The sequence below is a fragment of the Mchenga conophoros genome, linkage group LG13 (assembly GCF_057382185.1).
Source record: "Mchenga conophoros isolate Kocher_MC1m ecotype Shallow Benthic linkage group LG13, M_conophoros_male_GT1.1, whole genome shotgun sequence".
NCBI classification, from domain to species: Eukaryota; Metazoa; Chordata; class Actinopteri; order Cichliformes; family Cichlidae; genus Mchenga; species Mchenga conophoros.
The window spans coordinates 27,287,858-27,315,763 of record NC_140538.1 but is presented as its reverse complement, the minus strand read 5'-3'; the positions used below and the strand labels follow the sequence as shown (position 1 = coordinate 27,315,763).

General features: G+C 39.9%; 1 protein-coding gene and 1 non-coding gene across 6 annotated transcripts in view; one reads left to right on the top strand and one right to left on the bottom strand.

Annotated features, from left to right (window-relative positions):
* cfap46 (cilia and flagella associated protein 46) overlaps positions 1 to 27,906 on the bottom strand; it is a 73,272-nt gene that overhangs the window by 26,591 nt on the left and 18,775 nt on the right. The window contains exons 12-36 of one of the 5 annotated variants that reach the window (XM_085297568.1): positions 27,310 to 27,535; positions 26,924 to 27,041; positions 24,906 to 25,035; positions 24,236 to 24,354; positions 23,916 to 24,031; positions 22,235 to 22,347; positions 18,388 to 18,600; positions 16,237 to 16,438; positions 14,021 to 14,173; positions 12,389 to 12,499; positions 11,477 to 11,658; positions 10,132 to 10,263; positions 9,828 to 9,990; positions 8,643 to 8,715; positions 7,798 to 7,933; positions 7,536 to 7,719; positions 7,087 to 7,240; positions 6,214 to 6,437; positions 5,976 to 6,098; positions 4,926 to 5,087; positions 4,323 to 4,471; positions 2,861 to 2,959; positions 2,725 to 2,785; positions 2,047 to 2,166; positions 8 to 208 (exon numbers count right to left, since the gene is read on the bottom strand). In XM_085297568.1, coding sequence (XP_085153694.1) covers positions 8 to 208; positions 2,047 to 2,166; positions 2,725 to 2,785; positions 2,861 to 2,959; positions 4,323 to 4,471; positions 4,926 to 5,087; positions 5,976 to 6,098; positions 6,214 to 6,437; positions 7,087 to 7,240; positions 7,536 to 7,719; positions 7,798 to 7,933; positions 8,643 to 8,715; positions 9,828 to 9,990; positions 10,132 to 10,263; positions 11,477 to 11,658; positions 12,389 to 12,499; positions 14,021 to 14,173; positions 16,237 to 16,438; positions 18,388 to 18,600; positions 22,235 to 22,347; positions 23,916 to 24,031; positions 24,236 to 24,354; positions 24,906 to 25,035; positions 26,924 to 27,041; positions 27,310 to 27,535 — 3,664 coding nt within the window. Of the gene's footprint in view, positions 1 to 7; positions 209 to 2,046; positions 2,167 to 2,724; positions 2,786 to 2,860; positions 2,960 to 4,322; positions 4,472 to 4,925; positions 5,088 to 5,975; positions 6,099 to 6,213; positions 6,438 to 7,086; positions 7,241 to 7,535; positions 7,720 to 7,797; positions 7,934 to 8,642; positions 8,716 to 9,827; positions 9,991 to 10,131; positions 10,264 to 11,476; positions 11,659 to 12,388; positions 12,500 to 14,020; positions 14,174 to 16,236; positions 16,439 to 18,387; positions 18,601 to 22,234; positions 22,348 to 23,915; positions 24,032 to 24,235; positions 24,355 to 24,905; positions 25,036 to 26,923; positions 27,042 to 27,287; positions 27,536 to 27,906 lie in introns of all 5 variants that reach the window. The other 4 variants (XM_085297570.1, XM_085297572.1, XM_085297569.1 and 1 more) reach the window with 4 other exon arrangements.
* trnai-uau (transfer RNA isoleucine (anticodon UAU)) lies at positions 457 to 550 on the top strand. The gene is made up of 2 exons: positions 457 to 494; positions 515 to 550. It is a non-coding gene; the product is annotated as a tRNA-Ile (tRNA).

Here is a 27,906-nt window from a genome sequence, read left to right as displayed (position 1 = left end):
TCGATACCTTTGTTTGAAAATCGTTGTCTCTCTGGCCTACCACAGCTGTGACTTTGGTAAGGGTAAGCTGGTACCAGAAGTCCTCATCCCCACCCAGGGTTTGGGCTTTGTCCAGCAGAGTCAGAGCCTGGGCATAGTTCTGCTCTTTACAAGCCAAACTGGCCAGATAGATCAAACTTCTTGATATAACACTTTGGTCTCCAAGCACCTCAACAGAAACAGTTTGAATCAGAAATTAAATCAATTATAGAAGAGTCAAAGCAACCAAATGCAATTTGGCTCTGAAGTAATTCTAGTCTAGACATCATCATAATTTTTGTAATTCAGTTTGTATAGTGTTAAAGACCACATATCATTTCCAAACTGTAATCAGAATACATCTTTCTGCAGCAAATTTCAGTAATCTTATTACGTGTTACACAATTAAGATGATACTTGAATTGCAACATAGCACAGGCTCCAGTGGCGCAATCGGTTAGCGCGCGGTACTTATATGACAGTACGCTGTAGAGCAATGCCGAGGTTGTGAGTTCGAGCCTCACCTGGAGCACCCTTTTAAATTCCTGTTGTCAACCATACAAAGCAACAGAGGGTGAAGTAGAGAGATGATAGCACCGGAAAAAAGAAGAAGTGAAAGATCCTAAGCCTTTAGTTAACATGCAGCGACCAGGCAAGGCGGAATTAGAAGATGATGGAGCCACCAGGGAAGAGGAAGGACGACATGCTGAGGGTTAGTGTGACAGACAAAGATGCCAGGGATAGGGTGAGATTGAGTCCACTGTAGTGACTCCTAAATTGAGCAACTCAAAGAAGTAGAACATTCACGTTGCCATCAGCTGCCATCAGTTTCTGAGGCAAGAGGGGAAAAACAGTGAAGCAGTCTATAACTATAACTATGAGGGGACAAATATCTAATGATAAAGTTAGAAGCCCACTGCTTCTAACAAGGGATCGACTCTTTCAAAGACTAGAGGCAGCAGTGAAGAATCCCGGTCGATGTGATATTAGAGATAAATGTCAGGCAGCCAAAGGTAATGTACAACAGGCCATAACCAGGTGTTACAGTGGGATTTAGAAGGTTGGGGAAACCTAATGTCCAAACCTAAAATCACTTTGAAATAAAACTTGTGAAAATATGTATCGTGAGCTCCAGTAAATTTGTCTTCTTTGAGTTATCAGTTGATCTTTACTGCTGCTGCTCTAAACATTAGAGATGCAGCAGTTTTTTAACTGAATTTAACAAAATAAAAGGAGACAGAGCTGTTTAAACTGATGACTGCTACTCTTGATGTAACCCAACACTGACCATGAACACCACAGTCTGCCCTGCACTAGTCCAGCATAGTGCATTACTGTGAACTTCATCAGAAGATTGAAAACTATCCAGTTTAGCCTGCACTCATCTGCCAAGCATTCTTATGCAACCTCTAACTAATACAAACTATTATACTTTAATTGGGTTTTCAAGTCTTTCACAATGAGAAAAAACATAACCTCTGAAGATGAAAATCTGTGATCAGCGAATTTTTTAAACTTATATATAACTTATTATTAAAAGCTATTATTAAATGCTTCAGCATTGTTCCAGATTGCTGTGGCCCATGCTAACCCCTGGCAGTACAGCAGAATTGCTGCGTCAATATCATTTTTCTGTGAAGTGTTATTTAGCCTGGTTTCCAAAAACACTGCTATCAACTTCAATACTAAAAGAAAATCCTCTCTATGTCCTCCTTAGTAGTTTATGGATTTGTGCCAGCATGTTAGCATGTAGCCTGTAGTTTTATTGTTGTGCCAGTGCATATTAGGCTATGCTGCAGGGTAATGGGTAGTGAAATACTTTACTTAGAATATCCTGGATGTAAAGTAACTTCATAGCTTGAATACTGTGTCTCGTGTTAGTTGAGGGTATTTTCTTGTCATAGTTGAGTCTATTAGAATAAATGTTCTTTCTGATAGTGGCGACAAAGAGTAGATCAGCAATATGTTTGTTAGAATGATATATAAAGCTTAGGGTAATATTTTCAAATATTTCCTTCCTAACCTTACCATAGACACCATGTGGGCCTCAGCCAGGAGTTGTCTGGCTGACTCATAGAGTCCCACACTGAGGCAAACCTCAGCTTTGTCCAGCCAAATGTCCGGCGCACTCTCACCCATCTCTCCTTTCTGCCAAAGTATTCACCAAAGTATAAGATGATAACGTTTTTTTTAATAAACTGAATCAAACTCTTTCTCAAGCTTTCAGTTGACAACATGTTGCATACACATGAGATATCAAGAAGAAAATTACACATTACACATAGCACATCAAGTGTATGTGTAATATTTAATGTGGATGTAACATTACGTAACTAAATGTATGTAACATGTAAAAATCATTACATGTCCTGCTTGGATCAGAGTCTTATAGTGTTTATCAGCTGTGATTACATAATCAACATTATTAACAAGCTGAGATTATAGAGAATAACAGAGTTGGAAGAATGGGAAAAAAGTGATAACTATTTATAATTCTAGCCACAAAAATCATCATCTTAAACATCCAATATTAATCTGCCATAACTCTGTGCTATATTATAAAAGTACTAATTTAAATACCACAACTACTGGGGCTGTTGTCAATCATCCTCTGAGAAGCAATACAATGAATGCTAATTAAAGTATAATTTCTTTAACATGTAAACCATAAGCACAGATGCATCTGTTTTGTGAGAAGAAGCTGACCTGGTTGCGAGCTTTGCGGAGGCTGCTCCTCTCCTGCGAAAGCACTACGGCTCTGCGGCACCTGCAGTCATGAATATGATATCATAGGTTATTAAAGATGCACAAACATTAAATCTTTATAGCCCAGTTCACGTACCCCATTTGTTCTCGTTCTGGGACTGCACTCAGAGGCAGAAGCTTCTTCTGATATGGTGAGTGTGCCTCCAAACCCAGCTCAACACAGGTTCTGGCAATTCTAATAAGGTGAAAACAGGAAGAGGAACATGACATTCAATGATGGAGTAACTTATGGAACCGCAGGCTGACGCTCCTCAGTCAGTCAGTTAAGTCAAGTAATTATTTTACTCTGGGACACAATTTAAATGAGATGAAACGTGTGCTGGAAACAGCCACACTTACTGTATACAAAACTGACATAATATTTATTAATATTTGGAAACAGTAAGTATTCACTGATTGAGCCACACACAATTTTATCACTGCGTATCTTCAAGCTATGATCCAAAAGTTTTGGGAACAAGCCTAATAGGTAAAATGAAAACGCTCACCGGATTTAAATTTATCCAGTTTTTCATTCAAGATCTCTCAGTAGAAGTCTGTCGTGAGTGAAGAAAAGTGGGGAAAGTGGAAAACTTGGCAAGCAGGAAATGAACAAAAAACTGTGTGTATTTGCTTTTTAAGAAGATGATAAAATTTATAAGAGAAACTGATATTTATTATATTGAATTTCTTTCTCACTGGAGAAACTGCTCCACAGTGATAGTGGTCAGAATGGGCCTTTTGAGAAGTCATCTGAAAACAAAAACTGCACTGGAAGCCTTTTCAACAAATCTCATCAGATTTTAGCAGGAGATTTATTGACCAGTTCCCTGAACTTTTAAATCACACCTTGTACCTTAACAGTGATACAAGTGGTTAGAGAAGGTGGCGTGCAGCGCTTTTAAACATAGATCAGGATAAAGTAAGCTCCCCTGTAGCTGAGTCCATCCTACATGTTCTGACCCAATCAATTCTGTTTCATGAGCCCTGAGACATCACACAGCGCCTCCTTTAGCCATAAAGCTTTATACAACTTTTTTAAAATATATAGCATTACCTGAATACCTGTAAACTGACAGAATGTTGAAAAATTGATAGGCACACTAAACATGATGTAAATCGTAGCTTTATAGATAAAGTCAAAGGTTTATTTATTCAAATATTTAATTATTAGGAAAAAATGCTTGGTGTAAACTTGCTCTATACCAATAAAGTAAATCTGATGTAACCCGATTCCAGTAAACTATCAATTTAATTTGAACAAATGAAATTTGATGTTTTACATTGCACTCATGTAGCAAAAATTCCACGGAAAATTTACATGTTATCCAGTGATTTAAAGTCAGCAATTTGGGCGTAAATATTTTTTGAGTGCAGCTTTTTTTTTTTTTTACCAAGAGAATATTATCTTGTATTTAGTGAATAAAGTTCATCACTGAGCAAGTTATCTGATTTTTGTACCACCCTCTGAACCTCAAACGCTTTAAACAACATTCTTCTCATATACAGTAGGACTACCTAAGACCTGAGTGTGAGGTGTAGGTCACCCTGGTTTTTACCTAAGCCTGTAGAGGTCAGAGAGGCTTGTCATATCCAAAAGCTCATGAGCAATGGTCTCAGCTAGATGCACTGCAGGAAGGGTCAGGTGGCCGAGTGACAGTGAGTTCAGTTCTCTTTCCAGCAGGTTGAGATAAAACAGGCTTTGTTTCTACAGCCAAACACAAAGAGAAACATAAAGGTTTAAAGACTTTCACTAACAAGTATACATCAAGACTTTTCAGTGTTTTATCAGAATAGAAAATGGCTCTTTGCTCCTTTTTCTAACCAATTAGATGAAGTCTTGTTACATATTGCCATCCCACTGAGGCTGTAGATCCATGAATGGATCACAGTACATGTTTCATTTAGAATACCAGGGCTTTATCGTCTTCTGACAGCTTAACTTGATCCCCAAAGATCAATAAGTGTGCTTTCTTGTCAACAAAACTTTGCAGCAACACTGACTTTAAGTTACCGCTTCGCTTTTATATAGCCAAGTCTTTGATTCTATATAGCTGGGAGATACAACCTCTGCTAAATAAAAAGTGAAGTCTGAGACAATACCACAGATGGTACACCTTATAATGCAGAGAGAAATGTATGAGAGAAGTATGTAGTCTTGCCTGCTTTGTAATGCTGTGAGTGTTGATACAGTGGGGGTTGCTGCTGGTTCTGAATATCTGCCTGGCCTGGTCGGGACAGACAAAGGAGGCCCAGTCCCTCGTGGTGGAAGGAGGTGTCTGATCCAAGACAACAGCTTTAGGTCTTTCATCAGCAGATGTAGGCTGGTCAAACAGATGAGACACAGTACTGACTTTTGTTAGGTTTTGTATTGTTGATTGTCATTTATGCTTAGAAATATTTAACCATATATGCTTAGAGGTGTATAATCAATTGTGTAGTGATAGGATGTGTGATCTTTAGCAGGCTGCAAAGGCTTGGTGTGTATTCCACACTGGAATGCACACCTACATCCTGGGAGCATGGGAAGTGGTCGTACCTTGTCTTATTGTCTTATGGTAGGATAAACGTATCTATATCTGTTTTAGGCTAAGTGCCTTTTGTTTAGATGAACTGTTGGACTTCCAGACCAGCAGGTTTAGGGAAGTCATTTATGGGGTCACACTCTGACCCCACACACACACACACACACACACACACACACACACACACACACACACACACACACACACACACACACACACACACACACACACACACACACACACACACACACACACTCAGTATTCTTTGTTCACATGTATACCTATGTAAGATGTTATGTGTTAATGACCCTATGCATATTCATGTAACCACAATAAAAGGAGTGCTATGGGGAACCTGGCTGAGAGTCTGACGGAGGTCAAGTGGTGGAACGACACTTGACTCCAGGCAGGTCTCCCTCATGCATGAGTAACACGAAGAACTTTGCCTACTTGGTGTTCAATGCTTTTGCTGTGTAATTATATTGTCTTCAACGTTCCAGCGAATAGGTTCAAGCTACAAACCTATCAACTTTTTGTTTTTAACACCGGTGTGCAGTCAACACGTAACTTGTGAAACGTGAAATCAAACAGGCAGAGTGGATGAACATAACTGGCATAACTTTACATTAAGTCAAGTAACTGAGTTAAATTTCAAAGCAAGCAAAGGCACAAATATGAGAAACTTACCTGTTTGGCTTTTTTGTCTTTGCCCTTGTCTTTGCCTTTTTTGGATTCAGCAGAGGCAGGAGGTTGGAGTGCCTCACTCTTTGCCGTCTCCCTGGAAATCTCACACGCTGCTGCCATAGAAACCTGTAGTGAAATACGGTGCACACGTCATGGCACATACTGCACTCAGCTTGAGCCCAATTTGCATCTGAAGCCGCTGTCAAAGTTGTCAAGAGCAGTGGAGTTGAAGATGCACTACCTGCCATATCTGGAGCACAAAAGTGTAGGCTCTGAGCAGGTTAAGTTGGTGCTCAGGCGAAGTCTTGTCCTCCATGATGGCAAGCAGAGTGTGTGCTTGTATCAAGTAGTCCAGACGACGCACTTCCTTTAGACCGGACACATTTTGTGTAAATGACAACCCCTGGACTCCGAGCACGTACTCACTTTTCACAGGGCCCAAATCCCTCTCTACAGATTCATCCTCTGGAGAAAAAAGAGACATAAAAGATGTTAAACGAGAAACATATCTAGGATAATCTATCAGAATGACTGAAACACAGTTACAACTTAAGAGAATAATAAAGAGGTTTTATTGAAGAGGGCAGTTTATCTCTGAGGGAATATTAATGGTACTCACAGCAGGAGGCTATAAAGACTTCTTACAACTCTCTTTAAAGCGGTGCTATCTTATTCTCAGTGGGTACCCACGTGGGATCTTGACAAATCTGTTTCCTCGAGTGGTCAGTTTGTTTTCCTCTGATCCAGTCTGGGTTTTTTTTGTTTTGTTTGCACAGGGGAACACATGACTTTAATGTTGAAGCAATTACACATAAGCAGTGGCAATGCTCATTTTAGGATCAGACTGATCAGATGTTAACCTAACACAGTGTAAAACATCAGGGATGGTTAAAAAAAAAAGCATGCAGACACATGTGCTAATGTGTAATCGCACACATGCAGACTTAATCCAAGTGGAAAAGCACTCCTGAGATGTGAACCTCAGGGGAATTCTCAGAATGTGTTACCTTCCCCCCCAGAGATTTTCAGAGTGCACAGTAGCAGAACTGGCAAAACTAGTCAGTGACACTTGTTTGACATAATACAATGAGCGAGACGAGACAGGGAGTCCTACCTACTCCATCTGCCTTCCCAGGTTCCATGTGTAGAAGGATATCTATTACCCATTGAACCTGAAGTTTGGCATCCTCTTTGGGGAAGTTGTGATTGTACAGCCACTGTCCAAAACTTAACAGAATGCTGACTTTCTGCCATTTAGTCTCTGCGCTCTGTTCAGAGATGACATTAAAAACACAAAAGTTAAAAAAAAAATCATAAACATGAAAAATTCAAGCCCGATCATATGGAACTCTTCACACCATATAAAAAGGTATTTGAAGTGGGTTGTAATGGCACGTCAGCACCACATGATGGTACTAAAACCATTGCTACAAATATTGCACTACCTCCATGCACAGTCAAAACACAGGGATTAATATTATGCACTTTATGACAGTTTTTTTTAATATGAAAAGTTTATAAATCATCCGCATGCATTATGTTTTCCATTTCGAGGTATATTACTGTGAGAGAGACGATGGCTTTCTGGTGGCAAGTCAGTTGTTTGGCTACCGTGTCAGCACACAGTGCCACCTGATGCCACATGAACGAATGGCACTGCTCCCCTTCATCTTCTAATTTCTGCATGTCTGGCAGTATGTTCTCTCCCAGCCGTGCTTTCACCAGCACACCATATTTGAGCAGAGACCTGGGTTAACACAACAAAGAGTCAAATGTCTATGTTTTTAAGCTCCTCTCATCTCTTCATGTTCATGATTTCACTCACAACCGGTGTCTACTGCGAGGCATGTCTCTCATAGCTTTGGCCAGCAGCTGCAGGGCGCTTTCAAAGTCTTCCTCATCGATGTAGATTTGGAGCAACAAACGGTAAATAGCTGCTCTCAGGGTTAGGACCTCTTCATCTTTCAAAGACGCAAATATACAGACACAGAAACATATAGAGTTTAAATGTTCGCCTCTAATGGAAAAGCAAACAAGTGTGTGTTCACCATTTTGTTATCAATTTGTTATCGGTAGCCAGCAAAAGCCACTAATGCTAACATAGCATGCATGTATTTAGACTGTGGGAGGAAAGCAAAGCATCCAGAAAAAAACACAGCCAAGCACAGGAAAACAGAGGTTTGAACCCAGAGCCAAACCATACCACCAATATACAAAACAGATACAGAATAAAACTCATTGCAGTTTTGGGAGAAAGTTCTATATGTGTTTCATTTAAATACATGGAGTGGACTGGTATTTATCTATTTATTAACACTGGATCTCAAAGCACTGTAAACTCAGCTGGACAGTAGGAAGAAGCCAAAGTACGGATGTACAGGGAGAAGATGCAAACTTCACACAGAAAGGCTCCAGCCAGGGTATGAACCTGAATCTGTGAGGCGAGACAGTAAACCACTGCACTACTGTGCATCACCGTCATGAGGACAACCAAGAGTAATTATGATTTATGATTTTATGACTTTCACTGCTTGGGAATTCACAGGTATGTTATTGTCCATCAAAAAGGAGCACATAGCTATACTGAGGTCAAATAATTAGCTGTAGGGTACATTTGTGTAGATTGTATCAAAGTATGTATTATATTTTGAGGCTCTTTTTGGTGCTTACTTGTTGCTCTGTGTTTTGATCTCCTTAGAGGCTGTGCTGCCAAGGTCAGCGGCCTTTTCACTTTGCTCTGCTGCTGAAATACAACAGGAAAAGGATTAATGCTTTATTTTAACTCTCTTGGGAAATCGAGCATTTGCCGTAGGTAGTCGGTCATAGTTAGAGCTCACTGATAACACATAGGAGCAAAGGCTGTGTGACCTTTCCTTATATATATCCCTGTCTCAATATCTGTAAATTCTCTTCCAGACTCACTGGTTAGCAATTTGGGAATACTATACAAAAAAAGTCCATCATCTGTATATAAGCTAGATCATGTTTACCCCCACTTACAACATGTTGCTTAAGAACAGTGTTGAGAAGAGAAGAGCACGACAGATAAACATCATTCTGAATTCTCACATAAGTGCTCTTTAATTATAGATTTTGCAGTTGAACTGCTGTTTATCCCCGTGGCTGGATTGCTGTTCACAGGCAGAGATGGGCAGATGTTTTGCACAATTGCCACACCCACAAGCTTTTCCCCTTTAGGACCAAAAGAAAAAAAAACTGCACTGATTTTCAGAGGATGTTAAGACACCTTAGTCACCTTGATAGCAACAAAAATCAAGCGTTCAAAAAGATATAATTAAAAAATGGCATGAAAGAAATAGAGATTTTTTTTATTTTTAATGCTTTGCTCATTAGTGGCTCTTTTTGTTGTTGACTTTTTAGGCTGACGTTTTGTCTTTTCGGCTGTTGATATAGCAGAAAATGTTATAAATGATCCGGGAGAGGCTGTCTGTCTGTGTCTAAACCATTTCCCATAACATGGAGGCTCAGTGTCTGTTTTCGTTACTGCTGAGCTCTGTGTTAGTGCTGTACCACCACATTGTTAAACATCACAGAAATCTAGCATTGTAGTTGTGGAAAAAATGTCTTCCCACATATGTATTTTGGCCAGGTGCAGACAAAGAACAGTAGGGAATACCTGCAGTCTGGAGATTGTCTACATATGGGAAATACTTCTATGTTAAGATATTTAATTTATATGTGCAATGTATCTATTTCTACTAAAGCTGGATAACGAATTATTTTGATTTACGTAGATATGGAGGGTCATCTATGTAAAATTCTTGCTCTGAATCGTTGGATAAATTGATATGGATGAATATGAGAATAGCTCATTAAATAACAAACGATTTATACATTTTCTTGTTTAGTGGTATGAACCAGGGCATTCAGGATCATCTTTAGGTTCTCCCGGAGCTGCTGCCTTTCCTCAGTGCTCCCTGTCAGAGGTAGACAAGTATTCCAGTAATGCCCGGCAGCAGTGACACACAATGTTGGACTGACAGCTTTCTCTGCGAAACTATGGACGAGAGAAAGGAGAACTCTGATTTAAGGGCAGAAATTTAAAATGCCTGAAAGTGCAGACTTAGAGACTAAAAAAAAACAAAAACATTTTCAGCCTAAAGCATTAATCAATAAATCAGTTTACTCTAAACAGTACCTGACACTTGACAGGAGCACTTCCATTGCCTCCCTATAAGAGTGTAGATCTCCCCTGGACTCATGGACTAAGCTCAAACCTCTCAGGCAGGTTGCGATGCTCAGCATTTCATTCACTGCAGTTGGGCCATACCTACACATGTGAGATCATCTATCAGGCATTATCAATCAACAAACCAAACTGTAAAAGTGAAATATGTTAGCAACCTATGGGCTGAACATGTTTGCTAGGTTAATTGGTAATTCTAAATTGGCTGTCGGTGTTGAGTGTGAATGGTTGTCTGTCTTTAAGTGTTATTCCTGCGAGAGGTTGGAGACCTGTCAAGGGTGTGAAGTAGCTGTTAGGTGGACAGCATTTACCCGCTATTTGTGTGAATGTACCTGATCAGAAAGTGGCTGCACACAGTAAGCAGATTTGGTGTTGTAGCTTTAACGCTAGTGAATGCACTCACATAGACAGCCAAACAAGAACGCCTGGGTGAGTGAAGAGCACTGGAAAACTAAACTGACAAACATATCTCACAGTCTGTTAAACCTAATAACTTAGAGGAGAAATAAGAGAACATTTTGCAGTATCTGTCAGTCCTGAAGGCCTGAATTTCTATTGAAAAAAACAAAAATTAAACAAACAAACCCCAAGACATGTTTTTTTGACTTTTTATAACTTGCTATATTTGTGTATAGTTTTGATTCAAAAACGAACTAAATGCTGTGCAAAAAGACTTTTTTAGACTAATTTGTGTAACTGTAACTTTAAGATCTTCACAGTACAGAACTGCATCTCTACATGTAACAGATATTAGACATTTAAAAACCGTACTGTCTATTTGAATAACGAATCATTAAGGGTGGCAATCATAAGTGGTGCGCCCTCTGTTGGAATCAAACACTCATTTAAGTTAGTCACCTTAAGATTCATTAATACAGTTTTCTTTTTTTTTCAGAGGCAGGATTCACATGGTTCACAGGCTGGTTCTGGCCCTCAGGCCATACTCTGCCCATGTAAGCTCTAGGTGAAATACTGGTAACACAGAACAAAAATATATGAGAATATCTCAATCAAACGAGATCAAACTTGGCACCGGACTTACTCAGGACGAAAGCAATACATCTGCCAAATCTGAAGCGGACTGGCTGTATAGTTGTCAAAGCCAAACAGAGCAGGCAAATAGACAGGTAGCTTAATACGCATCGATTTCTTGAATTATCAGTGGGTTATGGACAAGATGTCAACTGAGCCTCAAAGTCTTAACTACTTTGCCTGAAATGCTTTCTATAAGGAATCCCCATTTTTAAAAATGACCCTGGTACTTATTTTACAGTTGAAATAAACCAACCACACTTACAAAACACACGGCATGGTGTTGAGACTTTTTGTGGCTGCTTCCTCCAGCAGCAGAGCCCTCTTGGTGCAGCTGCACACTAAGCTGTAGTCCTTGACATCGTGGCAGAAGGCAGCCAGCTGGCACCACACCTGCAACTCCACCACGGCGTCGGACCATCTGCATTCCGACGCCATGCTCACCAGCTTTAGGTGAAGAGTGAAGAGAGGGGAGGGAATGAAAAGGATGGTGGTGGCAGTGGTGGTCAGGGAAGAGGAAATGATGAGAGGGTTGTGGGAATACAAGGAAGGAGGACTGGAATTTGGAAGGGAACAAAATTAAGGGAAGGTAGGGGCAGACAGGGGAGGGTTGGGGCAGGGCCAGAAAAGTGATTGAATGGAGGCAGAAAAAGAAAGGTGAGAAATAAGGAAAGGAGTGGTGAGTGAAAAGGCAAGAGAAGAAAGTGAATGCATGGGTGTAAAGGATGAAGCAGGAGGAAGAAAAAGAAGGACAAGGACCGAAAAGAATGAATGGACATATGCAGACAAGAAAAAAATGGCAGAAAAAGCAGGAGCGGGATCGTAAAAAGTGAATGGAAAAAGCAGAAACATTGAGGATCTGTCCTTACTGATAAAAGAATAAGAGGAAGAGTGAAAGCAGATAGAGCGGTGGAATAAAGCCAAACTGTCTAAATGAGCAATTTTCAATAGGAAACTAAAATAAAATAAATGCACACGTGCTAATCATATCAGAGGAGTGACAACCATAATCCTAGTAAAGCTGGATGATCAAGGTTGGCACAGTACTTTTTTCATTTACTGACACTACTGACAAATGATGAGATGCAGACAGGCTGCAAGGGCTCAATGGGTCATGTTGACATCTGTTGTTGCAATCTGGGCATCAGCTACTGTAGGAAAACAGAGAAATACATACTGTGGAGAGACTGGGAACAGAGAACTCCATATGCCTCGGGTTCCTATTGCACTGGAGCATCTCCACTCCAACCAGCACACACGCCATCACAGACATGTCCTCATTCTCACTCTGCAAACACAGTGGAAAACAACTCATACTCAGCTGAAATCTACTCAATATATACATACAGTTTAATTAACTGAAACTCATATACATATACATTTGTGTATAAATTACACATAAAGATGTAGTATAATTAAGATATCGCATGTGTTCCAAATGCTGCGGAGATGCTCTTGTTGATAATGTATGACTTCCCATTGTGTGGAAAATGAGTCGATGAATGATTTATTGATTGCAATTAGAGATGAGCCGCTGTTATATTAACAGTGCAATTCCTAATTTGCATGACAAGAAGCGAACCTCATCTAGCTGTGAGTCAAAAACACATCAGGCCAAAGGAACTAATGTAGGGCAGGAGATTCTCGGCTGAGGAACAGTTAAAGGATTACAGTGACTAATTGAACGGTCTGCTCGAATGACAAATCACACTTGTGTTTTCCCCGTGTTTTTGTCCCCCTCTGAAGCCGCACAATCATACGACACCTGGAGACAAACAAATACACTAGCAGATACAAAGCTTGAATATGAAAAGGGCGGATGCAACACCTACAGCATCACAGAGCATATCAGCAGTCATCACAGTATCATAAGCACATTAATACTTTATAATAATGACATTATTATGTTATGACACTGAGCCACACAGATGACTCAGCAACAATCCATCCTATGTTACATTTGACGTATTTTGTCATGTAACAAGAGGCTTCCAAAATGACTGTTTTAGGCTTATCATAAACTATAGAAGGAGCATTAGTCTTAAAGTGACCCTCAAAGTGAAAATTAAAATAATGCATGCACAGGAGGGTAGAAAAATAGCTTTGTTCTTCTTAATCATTCTTGTCACATGAGGAAAATTGAATTGCTTGAGGGCTTACATCACTGAAGTTTACTTTTTTATTTCTTTATTTTTTTATCCACTTATGTCAACTCCATTGGAAAACTGCAAACGCAGCAATATAAAAAACACAACCTCCGAAGCATTAACCTAACCTAATTTGATTCTGTCAGGATTAATTTAGTCAAAACAGACTTGTTATTCCGTCCTGGCTCTGTTCTAGGACCAACCCTTCTGTACATATGTATATGCGCAAAGTCTAAAATGAGGAAAGCCTACATCTCTGTCCCCTTCATGTCTATACTTGAGAAGCCAGTGAGAACAGTGGCGGGAGCTGATTGAATCAGAAATAGCACGACATGGAAGCGCTGCAGGAGAGGTGGGTATGCAAGCAGCTTGCAGATGTAGAGAAAGGTCAAACATAAATGGACACAGAGCTGGTTTAAGTTATGTTGCCACAAAACACTATTTATACCCAGTGACTCCTAGTTTAACAGTTGTTTGTCTGAACTTGTATTTGATATAGTGTTGTAATAAATCTTCGAGACTGTAAATTACACAAACTCTAAATTAACTCTAAAATGCTAACTAATTTTCAATGGTGATACTTGGTTTCGTGTGAATGATTAGGCCCTAGACATGAACTAGCACCCTTAAATGAACCTAAAGAGAACTGCTAAGAATAGTACCTCTTCTTTCAGCATATTCATCTTTGAACCCGTTTGCTGTTGCAAGAGCCCATGGATCTGCACCCATGTAGCCAACACCCGTTTTCTTGCTGAGATGGGGACAGTCTCCCCTGGGATGGTAGCATTTGATATGCGAAGGGCGTGCTCGCATAGCTAGGAGGAGAAGCAGAAAACAATAATGAGCTATCTGAGACACTTAACAGGTGTCAGTCAGTTATTATACATCATGATGCATAATTATACTTCCCTAATGCAAGCTACAAAGGAGTCAAAATTCAGTAAGACTTTGTTCAAGTTGGACACTGGATCTGACCCTGCTATACCATTAATAAAACATACACAGCAAAGGATAGTTTTTTCTTCTTTTCTTTAAAATGGAAATAGACACAATGAAATTTAGTGAATAATTCACTGATAACGTGTCTTTTATCTGAAGTTACAGCTGGATTTCATGGCTGACCATCAGAATACATCAGGAGAAAGGAAACAAGGTTTAATTGTCAGGCGAGAGAACAAAGAAATCAGTCTTCAACAAAGACGTAGTCTTGAAAGCAACATGTGATCGTGTCCGCACGTGTGTGCGTGCGAGTGTGTGTATAAATGGGTGGATGTGCAGAATAAGAAAATACATTTCCTGTTTTAAGAGTTGTGTGATGCTTCATCATATGTCATATATATCCAATAGAGAAAGATCTGATATTCCCCTGTTGGTGGTCACACTATCTGTGTTTGTCCAGTTATTGCCCTGAATTTTTTTGCATTCGGTGAGCGGTTGCAATTGTAATAGATGCAGTGACCGGCTGTTTCTTGAGCGGTTGAGCATGTAGTCCCCTTGTCCTGTAGGCGACTTGAAGTGACTGCAATCACTGTTAGACAGGGAAGGTTTACAAATAATTGCCACATAGTTAATAAATGCAGACAGAATGCCTTTATGCTGCAATAAATCTGAGTCAGTCTGCGCTGGTTAGGACAACTCATCTTTTTGCAATCAGGGACTTGACCCAAATGTGTTGCCAGCTCGTTTTTTCTCATTAAATTTGCCTATATAAGCAAGGCTGCCAAACACCTTATATCATTTTGCTGTTATGTTACTGTCCTGCAGCAACTACACTGCTATTTAGGGAGGTTCTGACTTGACTTTGAATGTGGATGGCAACAAATTTACAATTGTCACCAATTTATTTCAGCTAATTGCCAAACTATTACAAGCAGATATAATGGACAACTTGACCCCCGCCAATCACAAACTAATATCAGATTGACTCCATCTATGTCCCCTTTTATTGCTGTCTTGAACAACCAAAGGGCAAGTGACTGAGCAGTCACAGACCACTAAAAAAGCACCCATTTTAAAGCTGAGAAAGCTGAACTACAATTCAGTGCTCGGTGGCCAAATCAAGAGAGCATGAAGGCTGCTCTCTATACAAACAGACCATTGTTTGCATAAAGTAGAATCATATATACAGCTGGGGAGCATTTCAAAGGTTTCTAGTAAGTCCTGATGGTTTAGACTCTGATTTGGAAAGTGACAATTTAGATTTGAAAGTCTAAAACTTTTTTTTCTTTTTAAAGATGTCAGTCTGTAAATGTTAAATTCACACTGTTAGCTGTGTAATATCTGCACAAAGAGATTAACGCTTGACTTTCTGAACACGTCTTGCAAACATTCAGCAAACTGCATTCAGAGATTGTACACACTGTGCGCTAAACTCTTTTCACAGATTCCAATCAGTTCTTAAGCTTTCAGCGCTGGGATTTTAGACATTGTTTTCACAGTGAAAAGATAAAAACTGAACAAAAACAAACTCAAAACACTCCAATCAGTCAGACACAAGGAAGATTCTGTGTTCTTCCACAACATCCATCCAAGAAGTTAGCAGGTTTCTAACTAAATATGCTTTGGTTAGTTAGAATGTACCATACATATACACCCTGTTAGTCATAATTACATGTTACATAACCTTTCTGAACACGTCCCTGTAGAGACAGTGGTCTAATTATATCTTATCGTCTCCACAAGTATCAGCCAAAATCAGCTCCAATCATCAGTGGCCCTGGAGATAGCTTTGCTTTAAAGAAATCCCAAGATAAACATATTTAATCTTGATGAAAATATCTCTATGACCTAACAAACTGCTTCAGAAAATCCTAGGTCAGGAAGTTTTAATATAACTTGTGTGATATAAAGAAAAGCACAGCCACATTAAGAGACTCACCTCTAATGCCTTGTGGACATCCTGGAGGCCAGCAGGATCTAAGAAACCCCCACAGGTGCTGGCAGCCTTTGCTATGCCCTTCTCAGCTCTTTTTTTGCCCTTGTCTTCTGCTGGAGCTGGCACAACGCTGTCTGGCCCAAACAGAGGCTGAATCAACCCTTGGGCCACAGCATCACACAGCAGCACAAAAAGAACACGGTTCCTGAGAAACACAAACAAATAATGTTCCCCTCACCACAGATTTGGCTACGAAAAAACTAAGTGTTCCTTGGGTCACATGTCACATGAGAATGCCAGTGTATTCTAACATTTGCACAATTATTGTTATGCCCAAGGAGAGTTTGGTCTGTTCTCATGAACGCTTCACTGCTTCTTTCTATAGCCAAAAATAAGAGCAGTGCTTAAATGGTCTCCTCTGCTGTCAGGAGCAACAAAAGAAATAAGCTTCAGATACATTTCTGAGGATGAACGCACATTTTGTAAGTTTTACTTGAACTGAAGGACTTTGTATTCACTTTATTCCACAGAGAGTAGATAAAGAAATGTCTGGCCTGATGAAAGTCTTTCAGAACGCACAGAATAAGATAAAATGTGTGTGATCATCAGTCTAAAAACATTTTCATTTCTAAGAAATGCGGAACAATGTACTGATGAATAGAGACAGTGTATCACCAAAAACAAAGAAACACACACAAATGCAGAAAACTATTAATTAATTGTTGGTTAAGCAGCTCTAACATATAAAACAAATAAAAACAAGAAGCACTCCATCAAGGCAGCTCATTCTCTGGGCAGTATTTACTTTTAAGGGAAAGGTATTGTATGTTATAGACATACAATAGCTCCATAATCATATAGCTCTCTATGTATCAACCTATTGAGCTTGAATAAGTGGTCAGAGGTTTTAAATTGCTACATGTTATTTCCTATGTGTTGACAATACACACCACACATGTAAGAATCAGAGTTTATACGTTATAAGGCTTTTTTTTTTTTTTTGCCAATTTTAGACCAATAAGTCGTTAAGCTGACCTTAGTGGATGTAAAACAAATTTTAATGGATTGTTAACAAGAACTGAATCTGCACCAAGTTTCATTCAAAATGTTTCAAGCTATTGTATTTACAGACAGAACAATACACATTCAAAGGCTACCAAAAAAACATAACCACCTTGGGGGAGGTAGAGAATAATCAAAATAAAATGTAAATAATATTGTAAATAAAATGGATGAAAACCAAAATGTGTTTTGTCATTTAGAGGTTGCTCTTATTTGCTCAACACACAATGTATTTACAAAACATATTTATGTGATTTCATCTAACTTTTTTAGTTACACCAGCAAGACATAATATCCTGTGTAATTTTCTCTGTTTCAGCTAAACTACAAAGTGCGAGGAGCTGCAGGTGTCATGCTGATGAGGAAAGATCCAAAGCAGACAGAAAACTAGCTTGGGCTTGCAGGGACTCAAAAGGCACTATAATAACCAACTAAAAAAAAGAGTGCTGCATAATGATAGCATTTCAAAAGGGTAAAAAATAAGAACACAGACTGGTATGAAATGAAAACAACCTCACACAGACAGAGACAAAGACACAGACTAAGAAGAAACATATGAACTTAATCAGAATCTAAGGGAGCATCGAATAACTCATTTTTGCAACCACTTATCCTTGACCTTAGTGGAAAATGTCATGAAGTCGAGGAAAGGTGAGAAGAAGAATTTATAAGACCACAGAAAATGCATTATGCTCTGAGAATCCAGCTGAACATAGAATATACTCACTAAATTAACAATGTGATGTCTCCTGGATGTCTGCTGTGTTGAAACTACCAAATACATATCTTGGAGCCTATCCCAGCTGCCCTGAAGCAAAAACTAATTTAATGATAATCCTAAGTGCTGGCAAAAACAACAACGGGTATAACTAACGTAGCTCATGACCTTGATTTAGAGAAGTAATGAGTAAGAACTTAACAACTTGATAAGAGGCAGATTTCATCTAGAATGTCATGGATTTTGTTTCATAAGTTTTTCTGTGGTGCTTTTACAGTTCAGATTCTCAGGGTGTGTTTTAATTATCTTTATGTTAGATTAGTGAAGCTGTGACACCGCAGGTAAGGTATAATTTTCTAAAAAAAAAAGCCTACCCAGTGTACCCCGTCTTCTGGAGCATGTCCACAAGACTCTGGAAGGTGGGAAGCAGGCGTGTGTATTCCCTAGCTGCCAGCAAGTGGCTATTGTAATTCCACAGGTAAATGGCTGCATTAGCTACCACCCACGACTCTCCGATCTCTGCTCCGAGCTCCCCTGCCCGCAAGAAGTTGGAGGTGGTGTAGGCACATAGAGCCTGGATCCAGTCCCTGGGTGAGAGAAGCACAGAAATATAGAAGAGAGTGAAAAAAGGATAGAAAAAGTACTCTTTGTGCGTGTTTGTGTGCAGTACAATATTTTCAATTTCATCTTTAAACTTGTTTTAGCATGAACACGTTCATCTACTGAAGGAAAATTACTCAATCAAGTTTTTACAGAATTTGCAAATTCTACTTAAGAAGGTATTCATCTTATTTCACAGTAACAGCTCGCAGCCCTTGTAATTCTACAATATGCCAGAAATAGATTTCAGGCAGGTCTCAGGCACAGCACATCAGTACAGTGATTTCAATGGTGAATGTCATGTGTCAAGTCTTGTCAAGTCAATAAAGAAAATAGGCTGCTGTTTTATCTAATACAACGATGGCTGGAATCCAAGAAAGAAGACAAGATGGAAAACACTCTGGAAAAATAGAAAATAAAAAATATCAGATTCTGGATGCACATGTCCATTTATCCAGTTTGCCCATTTTCCAGTCCCAAAATATATTAAACAAATGATAAATAATAATATACTATAGTGACCCTGACCACCATAATGCTGATCTCACTATAACAAGCAATGAGGAGTATCTGATCCTTACTACATTACACAAGATATCTGAACCCTTCTTCCATAACATCTGATTGCTTTAGAAATGTTCCCAGATCAGGTTTGAACTCTTAGTTTGACAAATAAGGAAATTAAGCTCATTTAATTAGTAGGTGCAAAGCAGAGTACTCGATTACTGTTTAATTGTAAGAGTTAATGTAACTGTTTAGTTTCAATTAATCAGGTATTTAGATGCTTTTTCAAAGAAGCAAACAATTTCTGGTAAATATGACGGTATTTCTCTGTTACTTTTATTTTGATGGAAGAAAAAGAACAAGACAAAAACTCATGACCTTCCCAATGTTTGTGTCTCCCCCCCAACTCTTTGGCACACAGATGTGTACAAGTGGAATGTACAGTGGGGCAAAAAAGTATTTAGTCAGCCACCGATTGTGCAAGTTCCCCCACCTAAAATGATGACAGAGGTCAGTAATTTGCACCAGAGGTACACTTCAACTGTGAGAGACAGAATGTGAAAAAAAATCCATGAATCCACATGGTAGGATTTGTAAAGAATTTATTCGTAAATCAGGGTGGAAAATAAGTATTTGGTCAATAACAAAAATACAACTCAATACTTTGTAACATAACCTTTGTTGGCAATAACAGAGGTCAAACGTTTACTATAGGTCTTTACCAGGTTTGCACACACAGTAGCTGGTATTTTGGCCCATTCCTCCATGCAGATCTTCTTGAGAGCAGTGATGTTTTGGGGCTGTCGCCGAGCAACACGGACTTTCAACTCCCGCCACAGATTTTCTATGGGGTTGAGGTCTGGAGACTGGCTAGGCCACTCCAGGACTTTCAAATGCTCCTTACAGAGCCACTCCTTTGTTGCCCGGGCGGTGTGTTTTGGATCATTGTCATGTTGGAAGACCCAGCCTCGTTTCATCTTCAAAGTTCTCACTGATGGAAGGAGGTTTTGGCTCAAAATCTCACGATACATGGCCCCATTCATTCTGTCCTTAACACGGATCAGTCGTCCTGTCCCCTTGGCAGAAAAACAGCCCCATAGCATGATGTTTCCACCCCCATGCTTCACAGTAGGTATGGTGTTCTTGGGATGCAACTCAGTATTCTTCTTCCTCCAAACACAACGAGTTGAGTTTATACCAAAAAGTTCTACTTTGGTTTCATCTGACCACATGACATTCTCCCAATCCTCTGCTGTATCATCCATGTGCTCTCTGGCAAACTTCATACGGGCCTGGACATGCACTGGCTTCAGCAGCGGAACACGTCTGGCACTGCGGGATTTGATTCCCTGCCGTTGTAGTGTGTTACTGATGGTGACCTTTGTTACTTTGGTCCCAGCTCTCTGCAGGTCATTCACCAGGTCCCCCCGTGTGGTTCTGGGATCTTTGCTCACCGTTCTCATGATCATTTTGACCCCACGGGATGAGATCTTGCGTGGAGCCCCAGATCGAGGGAGATTATCAGTGGTCTTGTATGTCTTCCATTTTCTGATGATTGCTCCCACAGTTGATTTTTTCACACCAAGCTGCTTGCCTATTGTAGATTCACTCTTCCCAGTCTGGTGCAGGTCTACAATACTTTTCCTGGTGTCCTTTGAAAGCTCTTTGGTCTTGGCCATGGCGGAGTTTGGAGTCTGACTGTTTGAGGCTGTGGACAGGTGTCTTTTATACAGATGATGATTTCAAACAGGTGCCATTCATACAGGTAACGAGTGGGGGACAGAAAAGCTTCTTACAGAAGACGTTACAGGTCTGTGAGAGCCAGAGATTTTCCTTGTCTGAGGTGACCAAATACTTATTTTCCACCCTAATTTACGAATAAATTCTTTACAAATCCTACCATGTGGATTCATGGATTTTTTTTTTCACATTCTGTCTCTCACAGTTGAAGTGTACCTCTGGTGCAAATTACTGACCTCTGTCATCATTTAAGTGGGGGAACTTGCACAATCGGTGGCTGACTAAATACTTTTTTGCCCCACTGTATCCAATACTAGGTCCATGCCAGTGCACATATTAACCTTGGGCTTCAGTCACACAGGCCTAGAGGCCGGTGAGTGGTGGCCTGGCAATTGCATTATAGAAGAAACTGGAACCCTTATTTTGTACCAGGGTCAACCAGGAAACTGAGGAATACTTCCTGGTTTCCTGGTTGTGAGAGGTTGCTGGAATGTGATGTGAAATCAACTCTTTAGCCACAGCCACAGCCCAAGAGCAGTCAGTGATCCCCTGATAACCAGCTAGGGAAAATGTTTATTCCCCAGCTGGTTGGTTAATGGTTGTGGAAGGCATGCTGTCACTAAGTGAAAGTGGTTATGAGGTATATTGTAAAACCTTGCCAATACTTTAGCCGCGAGCAGACTTCTGCAGTCTCTTCTAATTTGCATGGAAAATGCCGAGTAGTTACCAAACACTTTCCAACTGCTCACTAAGTATTTGTGAAACTGTGATGGAAACTGGAAAAGTTGCCCCTTTTGAAATGTGTTGGTTTTAGTGGAAAGTCACAACTTTTTCTTAGAATGCAAATGATCTATCATCTGTGTCTCCCTGTTGTGTAGCACTTTTTCGGCATAAATTTGCAGACAAGTCTTCCAAGCATGTCTCTAGACCTTAGCTAGCAAGATGGTGGATCGAATGGCTTACAATGTGGAAGTATACTTTGTGCCAGGATCACATTTTGAAGAAGCGCCTGCATGCTCAGTACAGCTCCACAACACCGCAACAGTGGTGAGCCCCACTGAAGTGGAGAACAATGTCGGTGCTGCAGCTATGCCATCGCTAACTTGTAATTTTAGCTAAAGTTGTCACTATGATGGAACTTAGTTCCACTGTTGCTACAGAATAGAGTGCACACCCTTGGGACAACATAACCACTGTGTGCAACCTAAATGCAAAGACTGCTTTTTCGGTACTCTAACCTTTGTTTTAAAAAAGTAAAAAATGTTGTTTCAAATTACTTTCATATTCAAGTTATAAAAAACAAGGTACAGTAAACAACAAAGACACACAAAATCAAAATATCTGGTGTCCTGATACAGGTGTATATTGTGTTTTCACCTGTAAATAACCCACTGTGGATCCTCTTCTGACACGCAAAACTGTTTATCCTGTGGGGGGACAGCAGGGCTATTTAGCTGTACCCCCTCTTCAAGTAGCTTTTGGATAGTGGCCTGAACAAGAAAGAATACATTAATTTCACAAACTATAATATTAAAGATGACTTCCTGTTTTGACAACTTTATAATAAAAAAGAGAAAAACCTCCTGCTATGGGGATGACAGATTCTTTAAAGGTATTAAAGCTCAGATATACAGATCAAAGACAAAAAGAAATGACTGGTGAACATTTTATCCAGAGGTGGACAACTCGGTTAAGACAAGAGGAACCAGTCGTCATCATCAGACTGAGAAGAATGTAGCTTTTGAATTAATGAAATCTAATCAAATTTTCAGAAAACATATCCCTGTGTCATAGAACAAAGGTATAAGAAAAGAGGCTACAGCGTGTGTCAGTTTTGGCAAGGTTGTGCCATGGGTGTGGATAGTTCTCTTCATTTTCTTTAAAGTGCTGTCAAGTTAACGTCTCTATAGACTTAATAAAGACTTGGACACATTTGATGGGAAGCACGTATGCAGAATAAGACAAACTCATGAGACAAGCACAGCAGTCTCTGACTCCAACCACTCACCAACAACTTCACAGGCTTGTTAAAACTCCCATAATGCACGTCAACTGCTGCAAGCAGTCTTTGTTTCTAATGGTGTATTTCAAAAGGATGGCGCAGCCTAAAAGAAACAGCTTGATCTAAGATCATCCACAAAATGAACATGAACACCTTATAACAAAAACATCTGAATTCAAATAAAGTTTCATTCAGAAGCTGGTGGCTAACAAACCAGGTATGGAGCCTTTAGAACCAGACAACTTTCAGTATGAAGAGTTTCTGTCTGATCTGCATAAGAACATATTCAATAATAAATCTACTGTCTTTAATTATCAAAAACAGAAGGAATATGAGCCCATTGATGTTACACCAGTCACTGTTCTGAATATACATTACAGTAGGAACATGAAAACCTTCAACTTCAGTTATTACTATATCATTCAAAATACTCTTTCAGATCATGCTGGAACATTACATTTTAAGAGAAACCAAGAAACCTCTCAGTGTGTTTACGATACTCATAAAAAAAAATAATATGGCACAGAACAGCTATCCTGCACTCACCAGACACTTGAGTAGTTACACCTTGCTAGTACCTGACTGAAGCCCCTTTGGCTTTCAAAACTGCCTTAATTAATTTTTAATTCTCAAGATGGTTGTTTGGGAAAATCCGAGCATATGAGCATTTCCTGAAATACTCAGAACACTGACACCATTACACATTCAAGTCACTTACATTACCGTTCTACCCCATTCTGTTGCTCAGTTTGGACCGGTCAAAATTTGCATTAAGCAGCAGTTGAACAGGTGTACCTAACAAAGTGGACAGTGCATTTCGCTGTGTTTGTTTAATCACAACATTCTTCAGTCTCCTCTCGTTCTGTTGACCATTGTGCAAGAAGCTTTTGCTCCACATTTTTTTTATAGTTCTATAATACTTGCCTGTAATGACTAATCAAAAGGGCCAACCTTATAATACTGGAGTTATAAGAAACCTGTTGGAGTGTGTTGGTTCCATCTGTAGGAACACAGGAGCTGAAGAGTGGCTGTGTGTATTAGTTAGTAAGAACAAACCTCAGCACTAATGAAGCGAATTTCAGCTAAAAGGCGCAGCAGGTGCACAAAGCTTTGACTTTCACTGGAACCGTGAAGACACTGTACACAGCTTTCCCCCTCTGAGTAGTTGCGCGCTGGAGAGAATTAGCAAAATATGTTATGTGAATAATCAGTGACAGATCTCCTGCTCTTTTTGTATTTAGCAATAGCACAAAAACCTAAACTATAGCCATAGGAGTATAAGCCTGACTTCTCATTACTATTCTGTATTCTGAAACTCAGTATTAGAAATATTTCTGTTATTTTAGTGTTACTCTTAAGATCATTCATCATCTTACTGTCAGTCTTCTTCCATCTCCCGTCATCATAAAGCAAACAGAATCCACAAGCAGCTCGGCACACATCCCAAACTTCATGCTTCCTGGCTGTCTTTGCTAATGTTGCCCACAGCCTCACTCTGAAACAGCCACGAAATAAAGATAAATTACAGATAAGTACTTTTTGAAAAGGTTAAGGTTGGGACAAGGGTACAGCTACGTGTTGTATATGATCGAATATTGTTTGTTTGCAGGGTCATGAATAATAAAAATCTGCTCTCAAGTTGTGATGGTTCTGCTGTCTCCTGAGCATTAAGTCTGCCATTAGTGACGTGCACATCTCTTTAACGGTAATGACAGGGGCAGACATGAGGAAATCAGCTATGCACTTTGAATAGGGATATTAAATGGAAGGGTGCAGAGTTATAGTCGCACAACAACTTTAACAGCAGAGAGGACCAATAGATCAAACATTCATTAGTATCTAATATTCGGTAAAAGCAAGAAGTAATAAATTCAACAAGCCATAAAAGTCTGATTATATAGGCAATTTTCCAACTGGGTTTCTGGGAGGTGTGACAACTAAAACTAACCGCTGAGAAAACTTTACACTGGTAGGATCATTTTGCTTACATTCATACATCAAAAGCACATGCGCAAAATTAATAGACTTGCATTTGCAAACACGCACATCTCTGTATGATCTGTATCGCTGCCCTGTTTGTCCAGGTGTCCTTCCACCCTCTGTATGGATGTAGAGTGATGCTGAGCCTTTGCAGCGAGCTGAGTCACTGGTCCAGATCCAAGACCGCCTGCGGGAACTAGACAAATGTTGAAACACTGCATAAGTCGAACCTGATTAATACCGGAAAAGCTTTTCTATCCCCCCCCCCCCCCCCCCTTTTATTAGTAATGAAAATTATAGGTATGAATAAAAGGCATATTTATTCTAATGTACAAATTCTCAGGCTTACATGGCTTCAGAAGATCAGCATAGAAATTGTGACAAAGCTGCACAACTATCTGTTTTATGCAACATCCATGTAAGCAAAAGGAAACACAACTTAGGGCACTGAAGAGAAAACGGCCTATTTCCATTGCTAACTCTTTCAAACAGGAGCGCTGCTGAGCCCAATGTAATCAGATTAGATGGCAGCATATTCCAAATTTTTACTGAAAAGCATCTGCACCAACACAAATATGGGACTGAATTATGAATACACTGACTGTGTGTAGAGCGGCAAAATACGCAAGTGCCGGTGTGCTCACTTTGAAAGTTCAAACACACACACACACACACACACACACACACACACACACACACACACACACACACACACACACTTCTCACTGATGAACATCTTAGGAACTATAAAAAAAATTGTGGCACCATGGTGCACTTAATTAATTCTTGTAGACCCAAGGGTTACTTTACGTGCTGGCTTTGAAGCTCACAACACAATGATTAAGTGGCTTCAACGAGGGCATGCTTAAGGTTCATGGACAAAAACAAGAGGTGCCTCTAGGGACCAAAGCTTTTAACCCGTGCCTGCAGTAGGAGCCCTTTGACAAGCTGTCAGTTTTTCCCCGGGTCATTAGGACTGCTGAATGTTCATTTGATGCTATGAAGCAAGGAGCCTTGAACAAGTGCGAGATCAAAGGCTCCCCCCAAGCTCTGGCCCTTCTGCTCCGTGATTCATCGCACACTGTCGATGTGGCTTTCACTGTTAGCAAAACTAGAACACACTCTCGAAGCAGTTTTTTTTCTGAGAAATTGCACACCACTGAGCAACAAAAGCTCAATGTGACCCCGGGAAGTATCTCTGAAGATTGTGGGTTAAATTTAAATGCAACACATCAGTGCACATCAGTGTAGGTCTGTGACATCCAATCAGCCTGCATGCAACAACTGCCAACTTTACTTATGACTAAACAATTGCGGCATGAGTTTGCATTCCAGGTGTGTTCTACAAATGTAGGAGGGCTCTGTCAGCACAAATCAGTGGGGTTTATCTAAGATCAAGTTGCTCACAAAGACATTCTGCTATGAAGCATTAGTACATATGTATGTTACAGTTCCAGATATGATTATACAATAATTTATATGGTCTCCTGGTCCTAGGCCATATGACTCACTAACAGAAGTAAGATTGCCACAGTGAACCCTTACCATGCATCCATGGCCAATTTAGAATCGCCCGCCCATGTTAAACCATGTTAAGTTTAATCTGGATGTTTTGAGAAATAGTACCTGACGCTCACACAGGCACAGGTAGAAAATGCAAACTCCACACAAAAAGCCTGGAGCCATCTTGCTGTGAGATGACATCACTAGCCACTGTCACCTTACTGTACATCACTGTCACATTTCTATGACAGAATAAATAGCAAAGATAGTAGCAGAACTGTAACTTCCAGGTGAAAAAGAAATACTGTCTAATTTCGGTTTCATTTATGCTCCAAAATAACTGTCCCAAAGGTATAGCTGAACAATATAACTTGCTTCTTCTTCTAGGCTAACCTGTCCTTCAAGCATGTATGCTGTCATTTTATGAAGTATTAACAACGTGCGTTATTCCTGGTGTAGATAAAAGAACTTCATTTCATTTGGACGTCTGTTTCAAGAGAACATCTTATTGCAAATCCAACATAAGAAAAAGTCTTAGTTTGGCTTTGTGAAAAGTGAAAGTAAGAAAGAGAATTCTGTACTTTTTGAAGTGTCATCTGCATCCAGGACCATCTGAAAATCATCAGGGGCCAAAAGAAGGCCCACAGCGACCAGGACGGGTCGAAAGTCTGTCTTATCTTGGGGCGGCATGTCTCTTGCCTGAGAAAGACATGGAAGAAGGGAATTAACTTGTAGACTAGACAGACTCTTAAAGCCCTTCAGCAACCACATTCAAGCAAAGCATATATTTTAAAAGTGAACTTATTTGAGCATATTATTAAAGCTCTAACACACCATACCCCGAAAGGTCAGGTATGTTTTAACTCAAAGTTCTTTAGCTTAACTAAAAACTCTTGTTTTCAGCAGCCTACTCTAAATGCGTTTTTGTTTGGTGTGTAATGCTACACAGTACAGATGGACAAGAAACCTGCTGCATAAGCATAGCAGCTTTATCCTCAATGCGGGAAGGGGTTTGGTAGAGGGTCTGCCTAAGCTGCAGGAGGCGGAAAGCTGAAGACAGGCGTTCTTGTTGTGTCCCATTGTCCAGCAGCATGGCTTTCTGAAAGTGAGTCAAAGAAGCCTCAAGGCGCCCCTCCTCCTCTTCAGTCACTGCCAGCTCTGAGTGGACTTGACAGCGCAGCTCCAACAACATACTGGAATAGTAACACACAATTAGTATGACTTAATACAGTCATGTAAAAAAGCAAAAGTAAACCCTTTCTAAATTCTGAGGTTCTACATATCAGAATGTAATAAAGTGGCTCTCAGCAGATTTTAAAATATGGAAAATACAGGTTGAGATGCACAACAACAACACATGATATGTTACATTGTGTCATTTTCTTTTAACACTAATGAATGAAGATAAAAATTAAGAAGCAGTTTGTAAAAAAACTCAGTACTGCCTTACTCTTTCCTTTCCAAGAATTAAGAGGGTGAGTAGCAGCTAGGTGCTGCTAATCAAATGCACTTGATTAATAAACCATCAGCAAGTGTGAGCACCTTACTAAAAGCAGAAGTTTTA